We start from the raw sequence: 21,303 nt of genomic DNA, 5'->3' as shown, positions 1-21,303 counted from the left end.
ATCTGCACTAATAATAACTTACATTCTTTTTCTTTGACCCAAACACTTTTCATGTACTAATTTAATACTATGGTATATTGTAAAAATGGCCATAATACTTTGTGGGCAGAGCTTATTGTTTCCCACCTCTTGAATTTGAACTGGCTGTATGACTTACTCTAACCAACAGGGCAAATGTGGCTCTGGCTGGTGTGGCTCAGTAGGCTGAGCACTGGCCTGAGAACTGAAAGGTCGCTGGTTTAATTCCCAGTCAGGGCATATGCCTGGGTTGCAGGCAAGGTCCCAGGTTAGGGGCGTACAAGAAGCAACCACACATTGATGTTTCTATCCCACACATCCATGTTTCTCTCCCTGTCTATATCCTTCCCTTCCCCCTTTCTCTAAAAATAAATAAATAAAATCTTAGAAAACAAAACAAAACAAAAACAAAAACAAATGTGATGCAAACAGAGGCCTGGAAAGGGCTTGCCCTTTTGTTCCTGGAATCCCAGCACCATGTGAAGAAGTCATGCTAGCCTGCTGGGTGAGACACATGAGATCCAGCTGACAACCAGCCAACTGCTTGACAGATAGCACCATCCAAGATCAGCCAGCCTCCATCCAACCCACCAGCTGATTGTATATACAGGAGATCAGCCATGCCTGAGATCAGGAAAACTGCCCAACAAAATAATGAGCTAACTAAGTGCTTTAAGCCCCTAAATTTGGAGTGGTTTGTTTCATAGCAGAAGCTAGAACTGATACACAGCTCCACTTTACAGATGAAGAAATTGAGGCACAGAGATTAAGCAACCTGTTTAGGTCCATGGCTACTGCATGGCGAATTACAGGCAGCCTGCCTCCAGGGGCTCGGCTTTGCTGCTTGTCCCGCAGTTGCGTCATTCTGCAAGTTTCCAATGTCTCTTCCCTCCCTCACTTCCCCAAAGAGGTTAAGTATAGGACATGAACTCACATGGCCCATAAACACCAAACAGGCACCTTTCAGCACTGAATAACACTTATTATTTTGCATTTATGCTGCCCTCCAGGTTTGCAAAGCACTCTGCTCTCTCCTCACACATTCCAACGATTTAAAAATAGCAAGAGTTGCCCAAATGTCCATTTAAAGATGAATGAATAAACAAAATGTGGTCTCTATATACGGTGGGATATTATTCAGCCTGAAAAAGGAGTGAAATTCTAACATATGCTATGACATGGATAAACCTGGAAGACATAATGCTAAGTGAAATAAACCAGTCACAACAAGACAAATAGTGCATGATTCCACATATAGAGAGGCCCAGAGTAGTCAAACTCATAGTCAGAAACTAGAATAGTGGTTGCGATGGGCTCAGGGAAAGAAGAAAGAGGAAGTTATTATTTAATGAGTACTGAGTTTCAATTTAGGAAAGTGAAAAAGTTCTAGAGACAGATGGTGGTAAGTGTTACACAACAATATGAACGTACTTAATACCACTGAGTTGTACACTTAAAAATGGCAAATCTTACATAGTTTACCACAATTAAAAAAAAAAGAAAAAATGATTACAAGGGTAGGGACTGGTAGTGATAAAATGGTAGGTCCAGGGCCACTGTTAGACCAGAGAGAACCCAGGAAGCAAAATAAGCAAGAAACACTCCACCATTCAGGTTTCCTGAGTCACATGGCCCCGCCCCCTTGTCAGAATGTCCCGGTCACACACTGAAGGCCAGATGGGCGGACAGATATGTCAAAGCCATCTTAAAAACAAGCTCTGGCTCAAGGGAAAAAACCTCAAATAAATCAAAGCCAAGTCCTTGCCCCCACCTCCTCCCAGAAAAGGAAAAGCAGACATCTTCTACCTCTCCTGGCAGAATCTGGACTGGATTTCAAAATCCCAGGACTTGGATCTGACTCATTAGTAGGAAAATGAGTTGACACCAGGAACAGTAAAGTTAATGCAAATTTCGACAGGCAGACAGAATTTCTACAGGGAAATGACAAATCTTTGTGAACTCTACAGAAAACCAAGCTGTAGAAGTTTTCCCCTTTGTTAAGTCTCCACTGTCCTGTTGCGCCTCGGGATGCGTGAACACGGCCATTCCAGGCATATAATAAAGCCACCACTACAGTATAATCAGAAGGTATGAGACTTTTCTTCTTATCATCTATTTTCGACATTTCCTACAATAAATTTTTTTTTTTTAATGAAGCCAAAACCTAAGCTCATGCAGGGATTCTGTGGTTAAGCACGATCTCATTTAAGTCCTAAGGATGACCTCGTGAGAGCGCCATGGCCGATCTGTGACCATAAAAATTTCATGGACAAGGATGCTGAGACTCTGGGAACACAGTGCCTCACGACACGTACTTGAAGGCATCTCTCAGAGACCACCCCTGCTCTATCTGCACAGTCAGAGGGGTTTGTAAATACAGAAAGGAAGGGGGCGGAGTTAAGGCCAGAGGAAGAAAACAGGAAGCCCCCTGGGCAGCAGCTGGCGGTGGGCCCCACCCCTTCACCATCAGGAAGGTCAGAGGACGCTGGTGCAGAGACACGCTCGGCCACCTGGCCCAAGCCCAGACAGCCCCCATCCACGGAGATGAAATGTGACATCCAGCCCGGCCTCAGCCTTTGAATGTTTTCCCAGTTCCGCGGCTACAGACCAACAAGGTCTCTCGGGGTTGAGGGGCAGGGTCACTCTGAGCCTTCTTCGCCCTTCTTCCTGCCCCATCTGCAAAAAGGCAGGAGTTTAAGGGAAGGGTTTGCAGGCACAAAGCCGCGCAGGGGTCCCTCAGCGCCCATCTTGAGCTCTGCCAGTTGACAATGAGTCAGCCACAGGCCCCTAAGGGTCTGGCTGTTACCTGATTAGACCTGATGACTCAGTGGCTTGCCCAGGGATTCAGTAATTGTCATGCTCACCAACCGAGCCACGGGATGAGAGGAAGGAGCAGCAGCCTCGGACTAGTAAGTGTCAGGGCTCTTTTCCTTCCCCTTTCACATGCCTGGCCATGGAGGCCGAGAGGCGACACAGGCACACAGCGGTGGCCGTCAAGGAAGACAAACTCTGAACTGAGCACCGGCTTCCATGCAACCCCAGCAATCGCGTGACCGCAGGCCCCCTCCTCTGCTGCCCCTTTTCTCATCGTGGTGCCTCAGTTGCCTATTTGGGCTCTCACGGGAAAGAACTGACGTTTCAAGAGAAGCAAACAGCTAATTCCTCCCACACTAGGGAGGAGAATGAGAGGGATGGAGTGTTCCTGCTGCCTGACAAGCGATCATTAGGAGGGGCAGAGAAATAAGCCTGGTGTTCAGGACACATCCTCTCATCCTCCTGAGTTGGCCCAGCTGCCTGGGAAGTGGACCTGGGCGCCAACTCCGGCGGCAAAGCGGCGCCCACTCACAGGGCCACCCAAATGCCAGCACCCAGCCTCTATGAATAGTACCAAGAGCTGGAATGAAGGCAAGCTGTGGGGGTGGGGGGTGATGAGAGGCTGACTACAAACGCAGCTGTTTACAAAGTCACAGCCGCTCTCCATCACACTAGACTGGCGTTTCCAGCCTTCAGGGAGACAGGGAAGTCAGAAGGCAGAGCCAAGCACCTGCGGGGATGGGGGGCAGAGGCGCCGTGATGACCTGCAGGGCTATCTTACCTGCCTCGCTACCCTCCGCGCCTCCCAGTAGGGCTTCGAGTCTTCCACAGCTTTGCCGATCTTCTTCACCAGTTCGTCCAGTTTCACCGTTGCTTCAACCAGAACAGAGCGGAACTTCTGACGCGCATCCTGCAGCCAGGGGATAGTGAGGAGACACAGTTCAGGCTTAAGAAGGAATCTGCAAAAATCTGCCTGACCTCACCAGAAACACCAAGGATGGACTTCACACAGCCTACAAGCACCTCAATTAATGCCTTCACAAGGCAGTGTCCGCAGCAGCCCCATCCACATGAACGTTCTTCCTGGGTCCCTGGAAGCGCTCTAGCAGCCACTGGGCCCATGTGGATACTGAGCGCCTGAAATTGGCTGGTGAGACTGAGGAAGTGAGTTTTATTTCATTTTAATTAAATATATTTAAAAGTTAACAATACATGGGGCTAGTGACTACCATATTGGACAGTGCAGTTTAGATTAAAAAGCTCTGTCCAGATGCTCGGAAAGATGTCCAACTGGGCCACGCCAGCACCTGTAGTCTATACAATGGCACCATCTCCTCCCCTCCCATGAAGTCCTTAGCCATAGGATGTGGTCAACAGGAAGGTGCAAATTTCTCCCACGCCAGACCCTGCGCTGGGCCTTGAGCTTGGTCCCTGCCTTCAGGGCACTTCCAGTCTGGTGGATAAATCGGGCATGTATAGCCCATTCCAGAAAAGTCTGTGCCATGATGGTAACAATACAGGTGCCATGGGACCCAGCAGTGGAGAACCTCACTAGGCCAGGTAAGACGGGGGCTGATTGGTGGATCCGCAGAAAACTTCTGGAGGAGGAACATCTACACAGAAACCTGAAGTATGAATGGGCACTTGGGAGGGGGGCAGGAAATACTGAGTCCCATAGATAGCAGAGCCAGCAGCTAGAGAGGGAGAATATGGTGTTTTCAAGAAAGGGAAAGGAAGCTGAAGTCTGGAATGCGGAGAATGGCAAGGGATAAGGGTGGCCACCCATCCTGGAGACGGTCACCATCAACGTGGGCCTAGATAAGAGTTTGGAAGGGAGCACCCTGGCCAGGTGGCCCTGTTGGTTGGAGCATCATCCCATACACCAAAAAGGAGAGGGTTCGATTCCCAGTCAGGGCACATAGGGGAAGCATCCGATCAAAGTTTCTCTCCCCGTCCCCCACCTACCCCCCACCATCTCTATCTCTAAAAATAGTAAACTTACCCTCAGGTGAGGATTTTAAAAAGAGAAAGACAGGGAGTTTAGAAAGGAGGAACAGTCAGATGGGCTATGCCAGTCTTAATTACATTGTGAAAGTCAAGAAACCAGACCTGTGGACATGACAAGAAGGAAAAAAAGTTTAAGCAATTTAGTCCCATGTCTAGGGCATACTGGAGGGCCAGGCAGGTCACAGGCCCGTGACTCCTTTTCCCTCGGGAGTTTGCCTGACGCAGCCACACCTTGGGAGGGAGGGGTACGTACGTGTGCGCACGCACGCACACGCACACTCTTGAGAAAGGGGAAGTGGATACTCAGAAGAGGAGGAACAACACTTGATCACAAGCCATGGGGCTTGTCCCAAAACCTAACAGCCACTCGCCGGTAAAATTTTACACGAGGTTCCTTGGCTGCAAAGTGCCTGCCTTGGCAAGTAACCATCTGAAAACAATTTATAAATATCAAGTGGTAGGAGCCTCTTGGTCCAATGGGATGGCCCATGGGAGACACAAGACTCTCTGATCACTTCTCATTTCATTCCCCTCTGTCATGTCATACTGTAACAGGGCACAGCCAGGCCCCCCGCAAAGTATTTATAACGGGGTCCAGAGATTGGGGTGTCCAAGAAAAATATATTCCCCACCCCAGGGCGGGCCGTCATGGGGGATGGGAGCCTTGAGCAGGGCCATTGAGAAGTCAAGTTTGCATGTCAATAACAGGATAGCTTCGTTCCTCCTTTGCAAAGAGGATTATTTGGCGTATCACCAAAGCTAATCAGGAAGGTTTAAAAGACTTAATACAGAATGTGAGAGGGAGCGAGAAAAGAGGAGAGACAGGGGCCTGCAGGAGAGACAAAGGGACACAGACTCTGGGGAACAGTGTGAAGACCACTGGGAAGAAAGAGGGGAGAAAGGACTCTTGCTAGTGGACCAGGAGAAGGTGCCACATGGTTATGGATTAAGAGCTGGAGATCGCGGCGAGGCAGCGGATGGTGCTGAGACCCATGAGAGGCCTGCCCAGCCCAGCCCCGGACCTCTGTTCTTTCTTCTGAAGGACGGTACCCTGACTGGCCTGACTGGCCTCACTGGGCAAAGGGGGGAAGGCAGCACGGCGTGTGTGCTGGTGGTTGTTTTAGAAGGGATTTTGAGGTTTAAGGGTGACATTTAGCCATTAATCAAACCTGTATAACTTTTGAATAAGTAGTTCCTTTTCCTTTTCACAAACTCTGCCATTCAGAGCCATAATTCCAAGGGCGGCGGGGCAAAGGACCCACAACCGAGGGGTCCCGGGGAAGGAGGGTGTCGTTTCTGTAACAGCATCTGGGCATCCCCCCCCCACGGGTCCTTTTGTTCGGTAACAATACCAGACACTTGGACACAGGCCTTGGTCCCTTCTCCCAGTCCTGTGTCATCATCATGATTTTCTCTGCCTCTCTCCTATCTGGCCAGGCCTACAGTCACCTAATACAGCTTTTCTGAAGACAGGGAACAAGAGGAGACTTGCGCTTCTGAGCAAATGCTACAGATGCACTAGGGCAGCCCAGGGACCAGCAAAGCACCCCCCGAGGTTCTGCTGGACCTGACGTCAGTCCAGTGTATGGGAGGTAGCATGTTGCCTAATGCCTGGCATTTTTATCAGAGATGCATCCAATTCTGGCCAAACCTCTTTCTGTGCAGCCCTAATCAGGTACGTTCTTTACATACCATTTTTATTACCTATAAAATAGTTACTTTCCATGTCATGGTGGAAGCTGTTAGATGGAATAAAGGTGGCAAATGTTAAACACCCAGCAGTTCCTGGGCACATAGAAGGTGCTCCATAAATGTACACAATTTCTCCCCTGGCATGAAGAGGCCCACGGTCCTATCAAAGAGCACCAAGGGGGTCTCCCTGGGGCAGGGGCAGCTGACATAGAGACCTAGTGACCTGTGTCAGTGACCTGCTTTGCAAATGTGTTCACAAGCCTGACTGAACCCCTGCTGTCCCCGCCCTGGTGGGAATCAGCAGCAGCGCTGCCCACGTCCAGACCACGAGCGAGAACCCTGAGCGTCCGAGCAGCTGGCGCGTGACCCAGGGCAGGCCGCAGTGCACCATCGCTCTGGGCCTAGGGGCCGTTGGCCTGTATGCCGTCTACCAAATGTCAGGAAAATCCTTGTTTTTTTTTTTAAATGTGGATTCTTAAATTTCTCATTTAAAAAAAAATCAGGTAATTTGGCAAGCACTGGCTAGAGGTGGTGTAAAGATGCCCACTTCTTAGAGATCCTGCCCTTTCCAGTCCCCACCTGGGCCTGACTCACACCCGGGCTGCTTCACGCAGTCGGGCTCCCTGCCAACTCCTGGAGACTTGATTTGCCAAGAGCTATTCTGGTCACTAATGAACATAACCCACCAACTCTGCCTTTGTGAGACAGAGCGATGCATAGCACAGATGGACAATTCACTAAGTGACAGACATCATGATGAACGCTCAAATCCATCAATTTGTGTAGTCACTAACAACCTTATCAGGCAGGTGCTATTGTTATCACTCACATTTTACACAGAGAGAAACTGAGGCACAGAGAGACTAGGTAACTGAAGTCACACAGCTGGGAAAAGGCAGAGCCAAGATTTCAACTCAAGCAGTAAGTAAGTGAGTGCCATGTAATGTGATAAGTACAAGACCCCAGTATACACACTGTGCAACAGACGTACAACTGGGAAGGCCACCCAAAGAAAGGCCGTCTCAGTCAGACCTTGAAGAAAGGGGCATTTCACCAGGTGGAGAAGGAGGGGCAATAGTGACTGAAGGACTCGCAGGAACAAAGAGTGGCAGGTAGGAGGTCTGGTGGCGTTTGAAGCAAGGAAGGGCATGCGTGCCATTAAAGCATCTGAACTTTATCCCACGCACAATGGGGAAACAGCGGGGTTGTTTTTTTAAAGCAAGTCTCAATTTATTTTCCAGGTATCTTTGTCAGAAATGACTGAAGAGTTCATTCTACCACAAAAAGTAAAAGTAATCGTACTTGACTAGATGGCTCCATTGTCAATAGCTGCAATAATGTAAACACCGGATACTGACTACACAATAATTCCACTGAGAGGAAAGGGAGTAAGAAAAGAGTGTGTGTGGCAGGGACAGAGGGAGGAAAGAGGGTGAAATCTCACCTTCCATAATGGGATATCGCAGATAATAACTGACCCTGGAAAATCAAGAGGTAGCCACACAAAACCTTACTACTTAGAATCACAGAAGTAAATACCTAAATAATCAGCTAAAATATGTTGATCTACAGAACTGCCTCTAAGGGAGAAAAAAATGGGAGTGAGGTAGGGAGGATGGAATATTAGTGGGATTGTTTGTTTGTTTTTTAATTGTGTCAAAATATCACAGTGGATTTTTAAGCAGAGGCATGGCCTGATCCAATCTGGCTTTTACCAAAGCGTGAATGAGGCTCCTTGGGTGATTCAGGGAGCACCAGCCTGGTCAAGGGAGTTGCCATCAAAGGGTACTGGACCCAAGAGACATGATTTGAGATCAGCGTTACCCTCTACGAATAGGCTGTGTCACCTGGGATGATGATTCATGACTGGCTGACATCCAGCCACCAACCCGCCTATTCACCCAAGATGTGTTAAAAGCTAAACACAAAACCGGCCTGCTCCCTGATGAGACAGAGTGGTCCCAGTGCTTTTACCATCCCACGGAGGCTCAGAGCTCCTCGAGTAACAATTCTTCACAAACCCTGGGGTTCGGGAACCCACACACTGAAACCCCTCCTGTGTGTCCAACATAACAGCCCTGATTTTCCTGGGCCTCGCCCTGGTCCCAGGAGTCGTCTGACCCAGTCCTGGCCAATCAGTTGTGGATACCCCTGGCCTCGGTGACTGCTGAGAAAGAACATCAGAACAAACTACCCATCAGTACTAAGGGGACTTCCTTCTGGGACTTGCCTGAAATGGTCAGAAAGAGAAATGCCCCGCCCTGCCCCCACCCCCCAGAAGGCTGAGTGGATTGGAACAAAAGCCTGCAGCAGAGGGCAACCATTTTGGCACCATGAGGGAAGAGCCTGAAGGAAGGAGGAAAGGAGAGAGGAAGTCCTAATGCCCCTTTGAGCTTCTGGACCTAATAATGCTTTACAGCCGATCCTACACTCTACTTTCCCCAGAGCCAAACTAGCACACACACCCGCCACTGTCAACGCTGCTATATGTTATGTTTAAGCTAAGTTGCGATTGGATTTCTGTCACATGCAATCGAATTAAGCCTTATAAGAGAAGACTTAAAAATAGGCCTTGGGGTAGTCATATGTATATAGACAAGGAGGAGAGCATCAATCTACAGTCTGGACCATGCATGGCAAAGCACTGTCCTTAAATTTGGTTAACTTCTGCCCTGACAATAAAGCCATGTTTAGAAGGAGCAGCGCCTGGGGAACTTGATTCAATCAAGTTCCAAACTTGTACAAAACTTTTCTTTAAATCTGTCATCATGTCAGTTTGCCTCCATTGAACTTGTGCTTTTTGCCTAATTCCCTAGTTTGAGAAACGACTTGATTATGGTCCTTTGTCTCCTACAATTACAGGCTAATGTGCGTCCCAAGATCAGAGGGGAGGCTGTTTCCAGGAATGTGCAGGGAGCAGAGAAAACTGACTGTTCTCCCTATGGCAAGTGATCCGTGCGGGGGCACAGTCGGAAGTTCAACTCATCTCGCAGAACAAGCAGACCTTCCCAGTCAAGAAAAACAAGCCATTTACTCTCCAGGGCTGTTTATTGGCGGGGTTTGTTTTTTGTTGTGGTTTTTTTTTTTTTTAGATCAGCACTTAAAGAGCTCTAAAAAGGTTCCCTCTGGATGAGGGCTCAGATCTTCAAATCTGAAAACTGTGTCACATCCATTAGGTGACTCAGACTGAGGGCGATGCATTCAAGCCAAGAGCTGCTGAGGGTGGCACAGCCTCCCTGTGCGAATGTGTCAGTGTGTCACAAATACGGCCCTGTATCAGATAAGAACTCCTGCTACACCCAGCCAGCCAGCACCCGTGAGCCTTGGATACAGGGTGCCCAGTGTCACCACACGGGGGACAGGGTCCCCATTTTCTGGCCAACCCACTCTCTTAAGCCTCAATTACCTCACCCATCAGCAGAAAATGACAGCCTTTCCACTTCACAAAAGTGTCCCCAGAACCAAGTGAGACTAAGATGGGATGTCAGTTTTTAAAAATAACTGTCCTACAAATTAAAGATGACACCATACTTCAAAAAGGTCCTCAGTAGTGCCATTTATAAATACACTGCTTTCAGTGGGTGGAGCCAGACGTCACAGGCTAATGCCTCAGGACAACCTGTAAGACTGGCTCGGCAAGAAGGACCCTTCCCAGCCTGGGCAGATCAGAGAACCGGAGGGGGGGGCGGTGGCGGGTGAAGCGCTGCTTGGCCTGAAGTCACACACAAAGGTCGGACTTCAGACAAAAGCACAGACCTCTGGTCTTTTAGTGCAGTGTGCCTTTCACTACACCAGTGGTTCTCAAAGTGTGGTCCAGGGGACCACGGGGTGGGGGTGGTCCCTGAGACCTCTCCTGGGAGTCTATTTTCATAATCCAGTTAGACTTATTTGTCTTTTTCACCTTCATTCTCCCGTGAGTGTTCAGTGGGGTTTTCCAGAGATTACTTGATATGGGACATCATAAGAGATGGGACACAGAAGCAGACAGGAAAATGCAGCTCTTCTATTAGGCCACACAGGAGAAGGACGTGCAAAAATTATAAACGATTACATTCTGGTCAGGCATATTTTTTCATTCGAGGAAATCATTATTTTGATAAATTATTTATGTTAACATGTTTATAGGTTTAGATTTTTTTAAAGAATACAAGTTTTCAAAAGTTAAGTTTAATTTCTAACGTGGCAAATAGTATGGGTATTGCCCATCAAAGCAAAAGCTCTCGGCGGTACTCAGTGACGACAAGAGTGGAAAAGGGCACCTGCGGCTGAAAAGCATCGCCTCTGCCGTGGCACCGAGGCATCCCGGTCGCTCAGGCCTGCCCTGCAAAGCCCCTCCTCAGACGAGAAACACCCATGTATTTGCAATAATGGTGAAGCAGTTGTCCTCCCTCAGGGCCTTCTTTAAAGCCTCCGCTGGTGCTGTCTTGTCTGCATAGCACCCCCCCCCCCCACTTCTTGGTGTTTGCTTTGCTCATCTCCTTGTTAAGAAGGGGATGGCTGGCTAGTCCAGGCTCAGAGCCTTCCACAGAGAAGGGAACTGCTACAATTGGATAAGCAAAACGAAAAATCCACAGGAAACCAACACCATTGCTTTGATAGGCACTAAGCTGTGCCATTACAAGTTGGGCACTTCCATTCACACACACCATCAATAAAACTCCTGCTTTAAAAATGCATTTCCCTGGAATGGTTTTCCACTTACAGTTACGAATTCTCCTTTTCAAACTGAAGTAAAAATGTTAGTCAATGTAAAGGAAAATACAGAATAAATAGTACATACAGAAAACTAGGATAAGGCAAAAATTACAACAGAGGCAGAAGAATAACTAGTTAGGACCCTAAAGCCTGTCAAAGGAACATTCTAGAATTACATGATAAAAGGCACCACTGGAGAAAACAGTCTGCCTTACTGACCTGTTATAGGATACCTGAAATGTTTTGAAGTTCACTACAAATCATGTTTTCTTTTCACCCATCCAATCTCTTCTTTAAAAGCACTCACGGTAGCTACTAGAACGCACAAAGAAACCACTTTCAACAGTGCTGGGTGAAAAGGGAGTAAGTGCTCTCCAGTGTGGTCTGATAGAACTCTCTGAAAGAATGCAAGTTGTCAATACAGAAGCCACCAGCCACGTGTGGTTACGTGAAAACTTGAAGTGTGGCTTGTGCAAATCACAAAATTTTTATTAACTTCTAATTTTTTAAATTAAATTGAAATAGCCACATATGGTGAGTGGTTGCCAAATTGGACAGCACAGGTCGAGCCCGCAGACCCCAGATTTCACTTTGCTTCTCCACGCTGAGATCGCTCAGTGCTCCTCGGGGCCTCCAGCTGCCTTCTCTCCTTCCCTCTGTCCAGTTCTCCTCCCTCAGTCCCCACTCCCACTGAGTGCCTTGCCCAGCCCTGTGAGAAGGGGAGCCAGGACGATTCATTTTCACCTTCAGGAATTTTGCAGTGGAGGCAGAATGGGAAAGAATGTACCAGGTTAGAGCCAGAGCCAAGTGAGCCAAACCAGAGAGGCGCAGCGCCAGGCGGAAGCAGAAGGGGGAAAGGGCAGGACAGAAGATCCCAGGGAGCTGGAGCCAGCCCCGCCAAGGGTCACCCCACCCCCGATCACAGCAAGCCCAGTGCCACGTCAGCAACTTTCACCCAACCCGAAGACCCTGGTTCAAACAGCCCCGATATTTATGGAAAAGAAAAAAAAGGGGAAGCAAACGCCAGGCCCTTCAAGTTAAGAGACATCAGAATCACTGTTAGAGATCAGGCACCTAAGTCCCTTCCATTCTGACTCCTGTTTTTCCACCTCAAGCCCCAAGTCTAGTAACAGAGGCCTCTTGGGGCGTTTGCCAAAGACACGGCTTCCTCCACTTCTTTCTGTGGGGATCGTCCTCCACATGTCGGGCAGAACCTCGCAGCCATGTTTCTGACACAAGACACTCAGGGAAAGAACTGAGAAACCGGGAGGAGGGAGTGACAGAGACAGATGACAGAGTGTGAGAAGCCGGCAAATGAGGGAACACCAGGAGGCAGCAGAGCAGGGGAGATTATCTGGGTGCCTGACTCTAATCCTGAAATTACATAGCCGTATAAGTTATCAATCAAAGCACAGTACTTTCAAGAGTGAGGAGGGGCCCTATTAATAATTATGCTGGGACAACAGACTTAAACCAAGACTGTTAAGGCACCTAGGATGTGTGGTCCCCCTAGGCTTAAGGCCCAGAGACACTTACCTCCCTTGGGTTCCATGAAAGCCTCCTTTAACCTTTCAGAAAATCCCCCCTTTTATTTAAACTGTTTCAGTGGGGGGTGGGCAAAGTATTGGGGGTCCCAATCCCAGCTGTGGACCCAGGAGCAGGCTCTGTGCAGCTCGACAGCCTTGGTGACTAGGCCAGAGCCTGTCTTCTCTTTCCACGGCACCACCCCCTCTGTCTCGGCTGTGACCCATGAAGGGGTTCCTCCCAACAAGAGGGAAAAAAGAAAAGAAAGAAAAGATGGCAGTCAACAGTGTTTCCTGCTGTAAATTTCCCTCTCCTGAGGTTAATAAAGGTCTTGGAGCTTTTATTTAGGCCTAAATTGAACGGAGTTCCTCCTAGGCAGAAGGGCTCTCTGGTTTAGAATGCTGATGTGACTGCAGAATATTTCCAAACGATCATGTGAGCGCCCAGTCCCATCCGCCCCACGTCACAGCCCACCCCAGCTGTCCTGCCAGGCCGGACCACGCAGCTTCCTCCGAAGCAATGGCCAATGTCAAGATTCCATAACCAAAGGCAGGCTCTGCCGTTTGGAGGCTAAGTTAAGGCAATGGGCAGGTCTGGGAATGGGGAAAAGACTTTAATTTTTTTTTTTTTAATTTAAAATAATTTCGGACGGGAAAAAATGCGGGTTAGGATGCAGATGGATGTTCCTTTACCCTAAAATACTTCAGCATGTATTTCCTAAAGATGACATTCTCTTACATGACAAGAATATAAGAATCATCCCTGGCTGGTGTGGCTCAGCGGATTGAGTGCCGGCCTGCGAACCAAAGTGTCGCTGGTTCGATTCCCAGTGTAGGGCACTTGCCTGGGCTGCAGGCCAGGTCCCTAGCAGGGGCCGCATGAGACACAACCACACACTTTTCTCTCCCTCTCTTTCTCCCTCCTTTCCCCTCTCTAAAAATAAATAAATAAAATCTTTTTTAAAAAATACAAGAATCAAAGTCAAAAAATTAACATTGATACAAGGCTATTAATCTGAGCTATGACTTTATTCAAATGATCAACTGTCCCACTCATGTCTTTTTTAATAAAGGGAGAAAAATTGTTCAAGCATCCAACCCAGCATCTACACCCTGAATTTAGTTGCCATCTCTCTCTCTCTCCTCTCCTTTGGATCAGTTCTTCAGTCTTTGTCTTTCATGGCTTTGATATTTTTTAATAACATGAGCCCTTTATTTTGTATAATGTCTGTCAAATTAGAAAAGATTCATTTTCAATCCATTTTTTTTGTTGTTGTTGTTGATGTTGATGATGTTACATAGGAATGAGCCACCAGAATGGAATTTAACCAATTTATTTATATATATATACACACACACACACACACACACACACACACACACTATTTTTTTAAATAGACAAAGGTCCAAAGCACCACAAAGGAAAAGACCCATAAACCCTTTAAACCTTCAGGCACAAGGGTCAGTCCTGAGAGGCCCTGGAGAAAGGAGTAAAGTTCCATAACCCTGCACACGCGCGCACACGGCGAGACAAGACCGATGAGACCCACTGCTTTTTAATTCCTGGCCAAGCATGGTTTTAAGTCGGCAGGACTCTCTGTAAGAGTAGGCAAAATGGCTGGAACCGGGGCTTTTTACTGAGTTCAAGCCCAGTAAACAATTTCCATGTTTATACCAACAACCGTAACAGATTTCCACTTCAAGACCCACTTTCTTCCAAAAACTCTTAAACATTAGATGGTAAATGGATTCTACAACAGATCTGCACGTTTATCAGAGTAGCGTGTCAACTACCACTCTGGCTGTTATGTCCTACAAGCTCCATTTTATACTTGATACAAATTTCAGAATCCAGGCACTCTAGTGAGTTCATGGCCCGGCGTTGACAGCGCTGGCGATCACTTCAGGCAGCCTCGGTTGGAAGCCTGCATCCACCCACAGCATTCCAGGCAAGCCAGCTGTCTGGTTTTTGCTGGCTTTTGGATAACCTTCTTCCTGACTGCAGCTAATCAGAATGGAAAAAAAGGAGGGCACAGGATGCAAAGGAACTCAAGTCAAAATCCACTGCTATTACTTTAGAGACAGGAAAGAAACGACAGAAGAAACAGCTAAAAATGTTAAAAGTGGCTGCTTCCTGGAGTAGAACTGGGGGTGGGAAGAAATTAGGCAGAGAACTTTCATTTTTCATTAAAACTTCTCCAGGGCGTTTCCCCCCACAAAAAAAAACTATGTCCAAGCATTGCTTCACTAAAAATAAAATTTAAATAACCACAGCACAGACTGACCAAAGTCCTTTTTTATTTTCCATATCATTGAGACTTACAGTGATTCGTAATACATTCAGCATGTGGCCAGATTAAAATCAAAATCTCAGTCATACACTATTAGGGCTGGAAAAGACTTTGCTCCTCACTTAGCTCAGATCTTCCCATTCCACAGAGCAGGTAACTGAAGCCTCAGGAGCTTTTCCTCTCCCACAGATTTATACCTGGTGTCAGGCCAAAGACTGAAAACCTGGTTCCCAAGTCCTAGACCAGCATCCTTTCGGCTCACCAGCCCTGGGGGACCTCAGAATGGGCACACATCCCAAAACGACCTAAGAGTATGAGCTCCAGACTCAGGATCCTGAATTCAAATCTTAGCTGGGAGAACTGACTCAATCTTTTAGTGCCTCCGTTTCTTATCAATGTCCTCAAGAGCTGTTGCTTAGCATATAATAAGCTTTCAGTAAATAGTGGTGATTTTTATGTAGAAGCCATTATTCAATAAAGGGCAGAATGGAAAAGAACCAACATTTGCGGAACGGGCTATGCTAGGCACAGCACCTTACTTACAAACATTGCTTCACTTAATTCTTACTAGCCCTGCAAGATAGGTATTCATCGCCCTTTCCATGTGGGAGAGAAAGAAATTAAAACCCAGAAAAGCTAAACTCCTTGCTAAGACTGTACTGCCGATAAAGAAGCAGGGGAGAATTCAAACCCAGCTCTCAAGAACTCCAAAGCCCATGCTTCCTACCATCACACGCTTTGTAGTTAAAGCCTCGATCAGCTCCAAAACAAGTTTTCCTATTTTTTTCCCCACATTTCATCGCATTAAAGTCTGGTTTGCTTTAACAAGTTCCAGCCTGGGGAATAGATCCAATTTCTAGCAAATGCAGAAAGCTGCATGGCAAGGGCTGTCCAGAGAGCTGTAGAGCCTTCCTCCTGAACCCATCAAGTGTCTGCCTGGGTACCGTATGTTCGGCTCTAGGTTTCACTAACTTTTGCTAACAGGCGTGAAAACCATGGCATCATTTTGTCTCAAACAACATTTTTAAGAAGCGGGCAAAGCGGCAAGGAATTTTCTGTCACACCATCCACAGCTCTGCTAAACACTGCTCCCTCTCACTTTTATTGTTGCTGGTTTGTTTAAGGGTCACTGGAGGCACTAACCAAAGTCCTTGCTTGGCTGGCTGGTTAACCATTAAAACAACTTGAGAAGGCACTGTGCTATGGGGTGGTTTATGAAGTGAATGAAAACGGATGTCCTGCAAGCCTCAGAACGGGTCACTGTGCCCACATGACCACCGTGAGTGTGGCAGTTCTCAAATGTGGCTCAAAATTCTTTGGCATGACTGCCATCAAGAGATGGAGTCTGTGTTCCCTCCTCTTGAATCTGGGGGAGCTCGGTGCTCAGACCAACACACTATGACATAGGTGCTCGTACGCAACTTCCGAGGCTCAGATAGAAAAGGTCGAGATGCTTCCGCCTGGTCACCTCGGGTGCTCACAGTGGGGGAAGCCGGACACCATACGGAGGTCGGAGTGTCTGAGACCGCCATGCTGGAAGGGTCAGATGGAAGCCCTGGGGCTGACAACCCCAGCTGAGCTCCCTGCCAAGAGCCAGTGTCCACTGCCAGACACAGACCTGGGCCTCCTCGGACGTCCAGTCACGGCTTCAGATGCGCACAGCCCCAGCCGACACCTGACCCCATCAGACACCCCTCAAGCAGGAACCGCCCAGCTGAGCCCTCTCCAAATTCCTGTCCTGCAAATCACGGACAAAAAAAAGCAGTGGTTTCAAGCTATGAAGTTTTGGTGTAATCTGTTAGGTAGAAATAGTAACCAGAACAATGAGGAAGGAAAACATCCATTTCATCTCTTCTTTTAATAAAAATCAAAAACCGGGGAAGAAAAAACATCAAATCTGCAGACTGCAAATCTATTGGGATGAAGCTGAACCCTTTTGCAATGCTGGCAACAGAAGGGTGGGTGGAGGAAGACAACCAAACCCCATTCATCACGCTTCGGCTGAGTCTGATGACAGGCAATGAAAGAGTGGATCCTGAGTGGGCTTGGCTGTGGTTATAATAAACAGCGGATGTTCCTCTCATTGTCTCCCCACTAGCAGTTTCTTTCTGTCACAGCAAACATTAATAATCTCTCTCATATAATCCAGCAAAACACAGCAAAAGAAAAATCAGGCAAGAATAGAACAAAAAATGTTTTCCACCTTCCTTTAAGGAAATGAAAGCGGCTGATTCTCTGAGCTCTTTAAGAGCTGCTTTGCAAATGATCATGAGACCCTTGGTTAAGATGCTTTGCATAAAAGTGACAATCTTTACTGTTGAAATATCTTTGTGGCCATAGGCAGATTAAGTAACTCTCAAAGAGGACGGCTGGGCAAAGATAACTGGGATGCCTGCCAAGGATGAGGTTCAACAGATGTTTAATTTAGCCGACCAACACACATACACACACACACATGTACAGTAAAGGTCCCTATACTAAATGCTAGAAGGAAAAAAATAACAGCTCAAGCAGCACCAAGTGCTCATCAGTAGTGAGTGGATAAAAAAACCTGTGGTACATTCACACAGTGGAATACTACTAGCCTGTTAAGAAAAAGAAAAAGAAAAAGAAAAAAGAAATCTGCTCTGGCTGGTGTGGCTCAGTGGATTGAGCACCGGCCTGCAAACCAAAGGATCACCGGTTGGATTCCCAGTCAGGGCACATGCCTCAGTTGCCGGCCAGGTCCCCAGTAGGGAGCACGTGTGAGGCAACCACACATTAATGTTTCTCTCCCTTCCCTCCCCTCTGTCTAAAAATAAATAAAGTCTTAAAAAAAAAGAAAAGAAATCTGACCTTTTGCAACAGCATGGAGCATGGATGGACCTGGAGGGTATTATGCGAAGTGAAATAAGCCAATCAGAGAAAGACAAGTACCATATGATTTCACGCATATGTGGAATCTAATGAACAAAATAAACAAAATAGAAACAGACTCATAGAGACAGAGAACAGACTGACAGCCCTTGGAGGGGAGAGGGGTTAGGGGCTCGGTGAAAAGGTGAAGGGATTTAAGCAAAAGAAAAAAGAAAAAACTCAACAGACATAGCAAACAGTATGGTGATTACCTGAGGAGAAGGGAGTGAGGGGAGGTAGAAAGGGGTAAAGGAGGCATAAATGGTGACGGAAGGAGACTTGACTTTTGAGTGGTAAACACACAATACAATATACAGATGATGTGTTACGGAACTGTACACCTGAAATCTATATCATTTTATTAACCAGTGTCACCCCAATAAACTCAATAAAATTGTTTTAAAAAGAAAAAGAAGACCAGCTCAACATTAAAAGGCTACAGCCCGCAGGGACCACCGCTCCCTGCTACCTGGGGAATTTGAAGATTCTGTCGTCTACTGGCACAGCAGCAAATCCACCAACCCCCACAGCCAATCTGGCTCTGATGGGGAGACCCCCAAGGACGCGGCAGGAAGAGGCAAGGTGTCTTGGCTAAACCTGGGGCACAGTCGTGTCACTGTACAAAAGTTTGCTTTACTACAACCGCAAGTGTCTACATTCCTGTGATGGGTTCCGGCTGAGGAACCAGGAAGGTTTGTGTGTTATCTCATTGGCCTTTATAGCTTAAAAGGAAGACACAATTTTTTAAAGCAACAGAGTCGATATTAGATATTAGATAGCGATTTCTATGTTCTAGTCAATAGCCCATACCAATAACAGTGTGCTAATGTGGCTACAAGTGAATGAGACTGGGCAAGAAAGCCTGTACGGGCCCACAAGTCTGTCCATTTAGAAATAATGCAAATATTCAAACTCACATAGTGACTAAGTTGAATATTTAAATACTCTTAATATTTGAAATGTTTTACACTATTATGTCTTGGTGACTTTTTGTATCTCGTAAATGGGGGTTTCTTGGCTGCAGACAATTCTAAAATGCCTTTAAGGCATTTTTTTATCCCTCCATGAATTACCACCATAAGAGTTAAACAATTAAGTAATTCACTTCGGGAGCCCACCAACATCAGGATTTATCTAAAATTAAGGCAGGGACTACCAGTCTGAAAATTGTTTCCCACCAGCGTTTGTAGTTCCTAAAATTCCTTTCATAGAAATTCATTTCTTTGACTCATAAAGACATCTCTTTATAATAATGCTCCTTTCTCTCCACCCCCATTCCCTGCTTGTGAAAATAATAAAATATGGTCATTGTAAATAATTCAGAAAATGTCAAGAAGTGAAAAATAAAAATCACTAGCATTCTTAGCAACTAGCAATAGCCACTGGTAACATCTGAGGGTACATTTTTCTAAAGCCATGCTTATCAATCTATATGGAAATCAGTGCCCACCCTCCAACCCACTGTGAATCAACACTTCTGTAGAATACAATAAAAATAAACTAGAAAAGTGAAATGTCACTTGGATCACCCGGAAATGTCATTTTTTAAAGTTTTTAGAGTCTTATTACCAATTTCTGTATTTAGTTCACCTTAACTGGTAACAAGGAGTTCATGGCGTGGACCACACTATGAATCACTCTGTTTTAGACTTTTCTCTCATTTGCACATATTCTTTTACTGTGCACATGGTTTTATATATATTCTACACAGAGCGTTACACATGCTTTTATTACCCAACCTTTCTTCCACTAAATAGATCATGGCCATTTGCCCATGTTCACGCATGCCATCCTTGTTTAATGCGAAAGGCCACTCTTAAATGCCAACTTCTCCAAGCAGGGCAGAATCTTAGACCTTCATGAGCTAAGATCTCTGTAAGTGAGGGACTTTGGGGAGGGGAAGGACCCAGGCGGTACTTTCTGAATATCACAATTGCGCACAGGGGTGGCCCTGCCTAACGAGAGTCCTGGGTATGAACACAATTCCAGAGCTGGCACTGAAGGAGAGGGACCTGTCTGTTTTTCAGGACACCGTGTATGCCGATGCCAAGAGTCCACAAGGGCTCTCGATTCTAAGGAAAAATGCGCACCCACACATTCCAACATTCATCATTCCCCCTGGTGCAGACGCTGCATGGGATCCTGGGAACAAAAAGATAGGGAGGCCCAGCCCCCTTCTCCAGGAGCCACATCTTGTGGGGGGGTCAGACAAGTAAACAAATGGCCACACTACAGCCTGATAAACATACACTAGAGGGGGACAAGGGTGCTAGGAAGTGCGTGGGACAGGGGGTGCTGGTTGGACGGCCTCTGGGCCCCAGGCCCCAGAGACTGTTTCAGTAGGTCAGGGTGGGGCCCGGGGTGCTGCAATTCTAACAAGCTCCTGTTATGCTGAGGCTGCTGGCGCAACACTCATACTTGGATGGCACTGCTCTAGAGCAGTGGTTCACGACCAGGGGCAATTTTGCACCCTGGGGACACTTGCAAGTCTGGAGACATGCTTGACTGTCACAGCTGGGAAGGAATGGTGCTATCGTTGGCATCTAGTGAGCAGATGTTGCTAAACCTCCTGTGATACAGAGGACAGCCCTGTGAAACAAAGAATTATCCCGCCCCCAACGTCCAAGAGCTAAAGTTAAGTGAGCAACTGCTCTAGAACAAGACATTTGCACTCTATGCCTCAGTTTTGTTATCAGCAAAATGGGGCTCATAAAGATCTATTTCATAAAGGTGTTCTAAAGATTGGATGAGTTTCTGTAGGCAAAGAGCTTAGAAAATGGCCTGGCACACAGTAGGCACTCACTATCATCATTAGCAGTCATTGCTGTTGAAGGGCAGCCAGGAGATAAAAACAGGCAGGAAGGACACTCCGGATGGACACAGAGCCCTTCCTCAAGTGCCCCCGACGCTGCGGCCCTCACTGCCCTGCTCCTGTGACGGCGATAATGGATGATAGCTTATTATGCGCCAGCATTGGGATGAAGAAACTGAGGCCCAGAGACGTAATTTATCCAAGGCAATCTGTTACTATTCATCTACTCAAATCTCTATTGAACACTTATTATGCGCCAGGCAAGTCCAAGGAGAAGACAGACCCTAAACAAGGCAGGGCTCGCTGGAAACAAACTCATTCTACATCCCAGCAGAACAGCCGCAGAGCAAAGCTCTGTTGCTCTGGCGACTGTAAAGTCAATGCCCCCGTGATACTGGCTGTACGAGCCCTCTCTCTGGACCCTTGCTCAGTGCCTGTCACTGACCAAAACAACAACAAAAATCATGGCTGGGCCTGGCAAAGGAGAGCAGAGCCATCGCCAGACACTGTGGTGGGCCTTGCTCCAACGGGCATCTCGTCGGAGCCTTTCTGCATC

At 47.1% G+C, this 21,303-nt stretch overlaps 1 protein-coding gene across 1 annotated transcript in view; it reads right to left on the bottom strand.

Moving 5' to 3' along the window:
* The window catches only part of SH3BP5 (SH3 domain binding protein 5), a 65,486-nt gene that overhangs the window by 35,750 nt on the left and 8,433 nt on the right, over positions 1-21,303 (bottom strand). Inside the window, exon 3 of the mRNA XM_054595435.1 lies at positions 3,614-3,742. Within this exon, the coding sequence (XP_054451410.1) occupies positions 3,614-3,742 (129 nt within the window). The remainder of the gene's footprint in view (positions 1-3,613; positions 3,743-21,303) is intronic.

Source organism: Pteronotus mesoamericanus, unplaced genomic scaffold (assembly GCF_021234165.1).
Source record: "Pteronotus mesoamericanus isolate MK-2021 breed Mesoamerican mustached bat unplaced genomic scaffold, CSHL_Meso_final scaffold_54, whole genome shotgun sequence".
NCBI lineage: Eukaryota > Metazoa > Chordata > Mammalia > Chiroptera > Mormoopidae > Pteronotus > Pteronotus mesoamericanus.
This window is presented reverse-complemented; position numbering and strand designations above follow the sequence as displayed.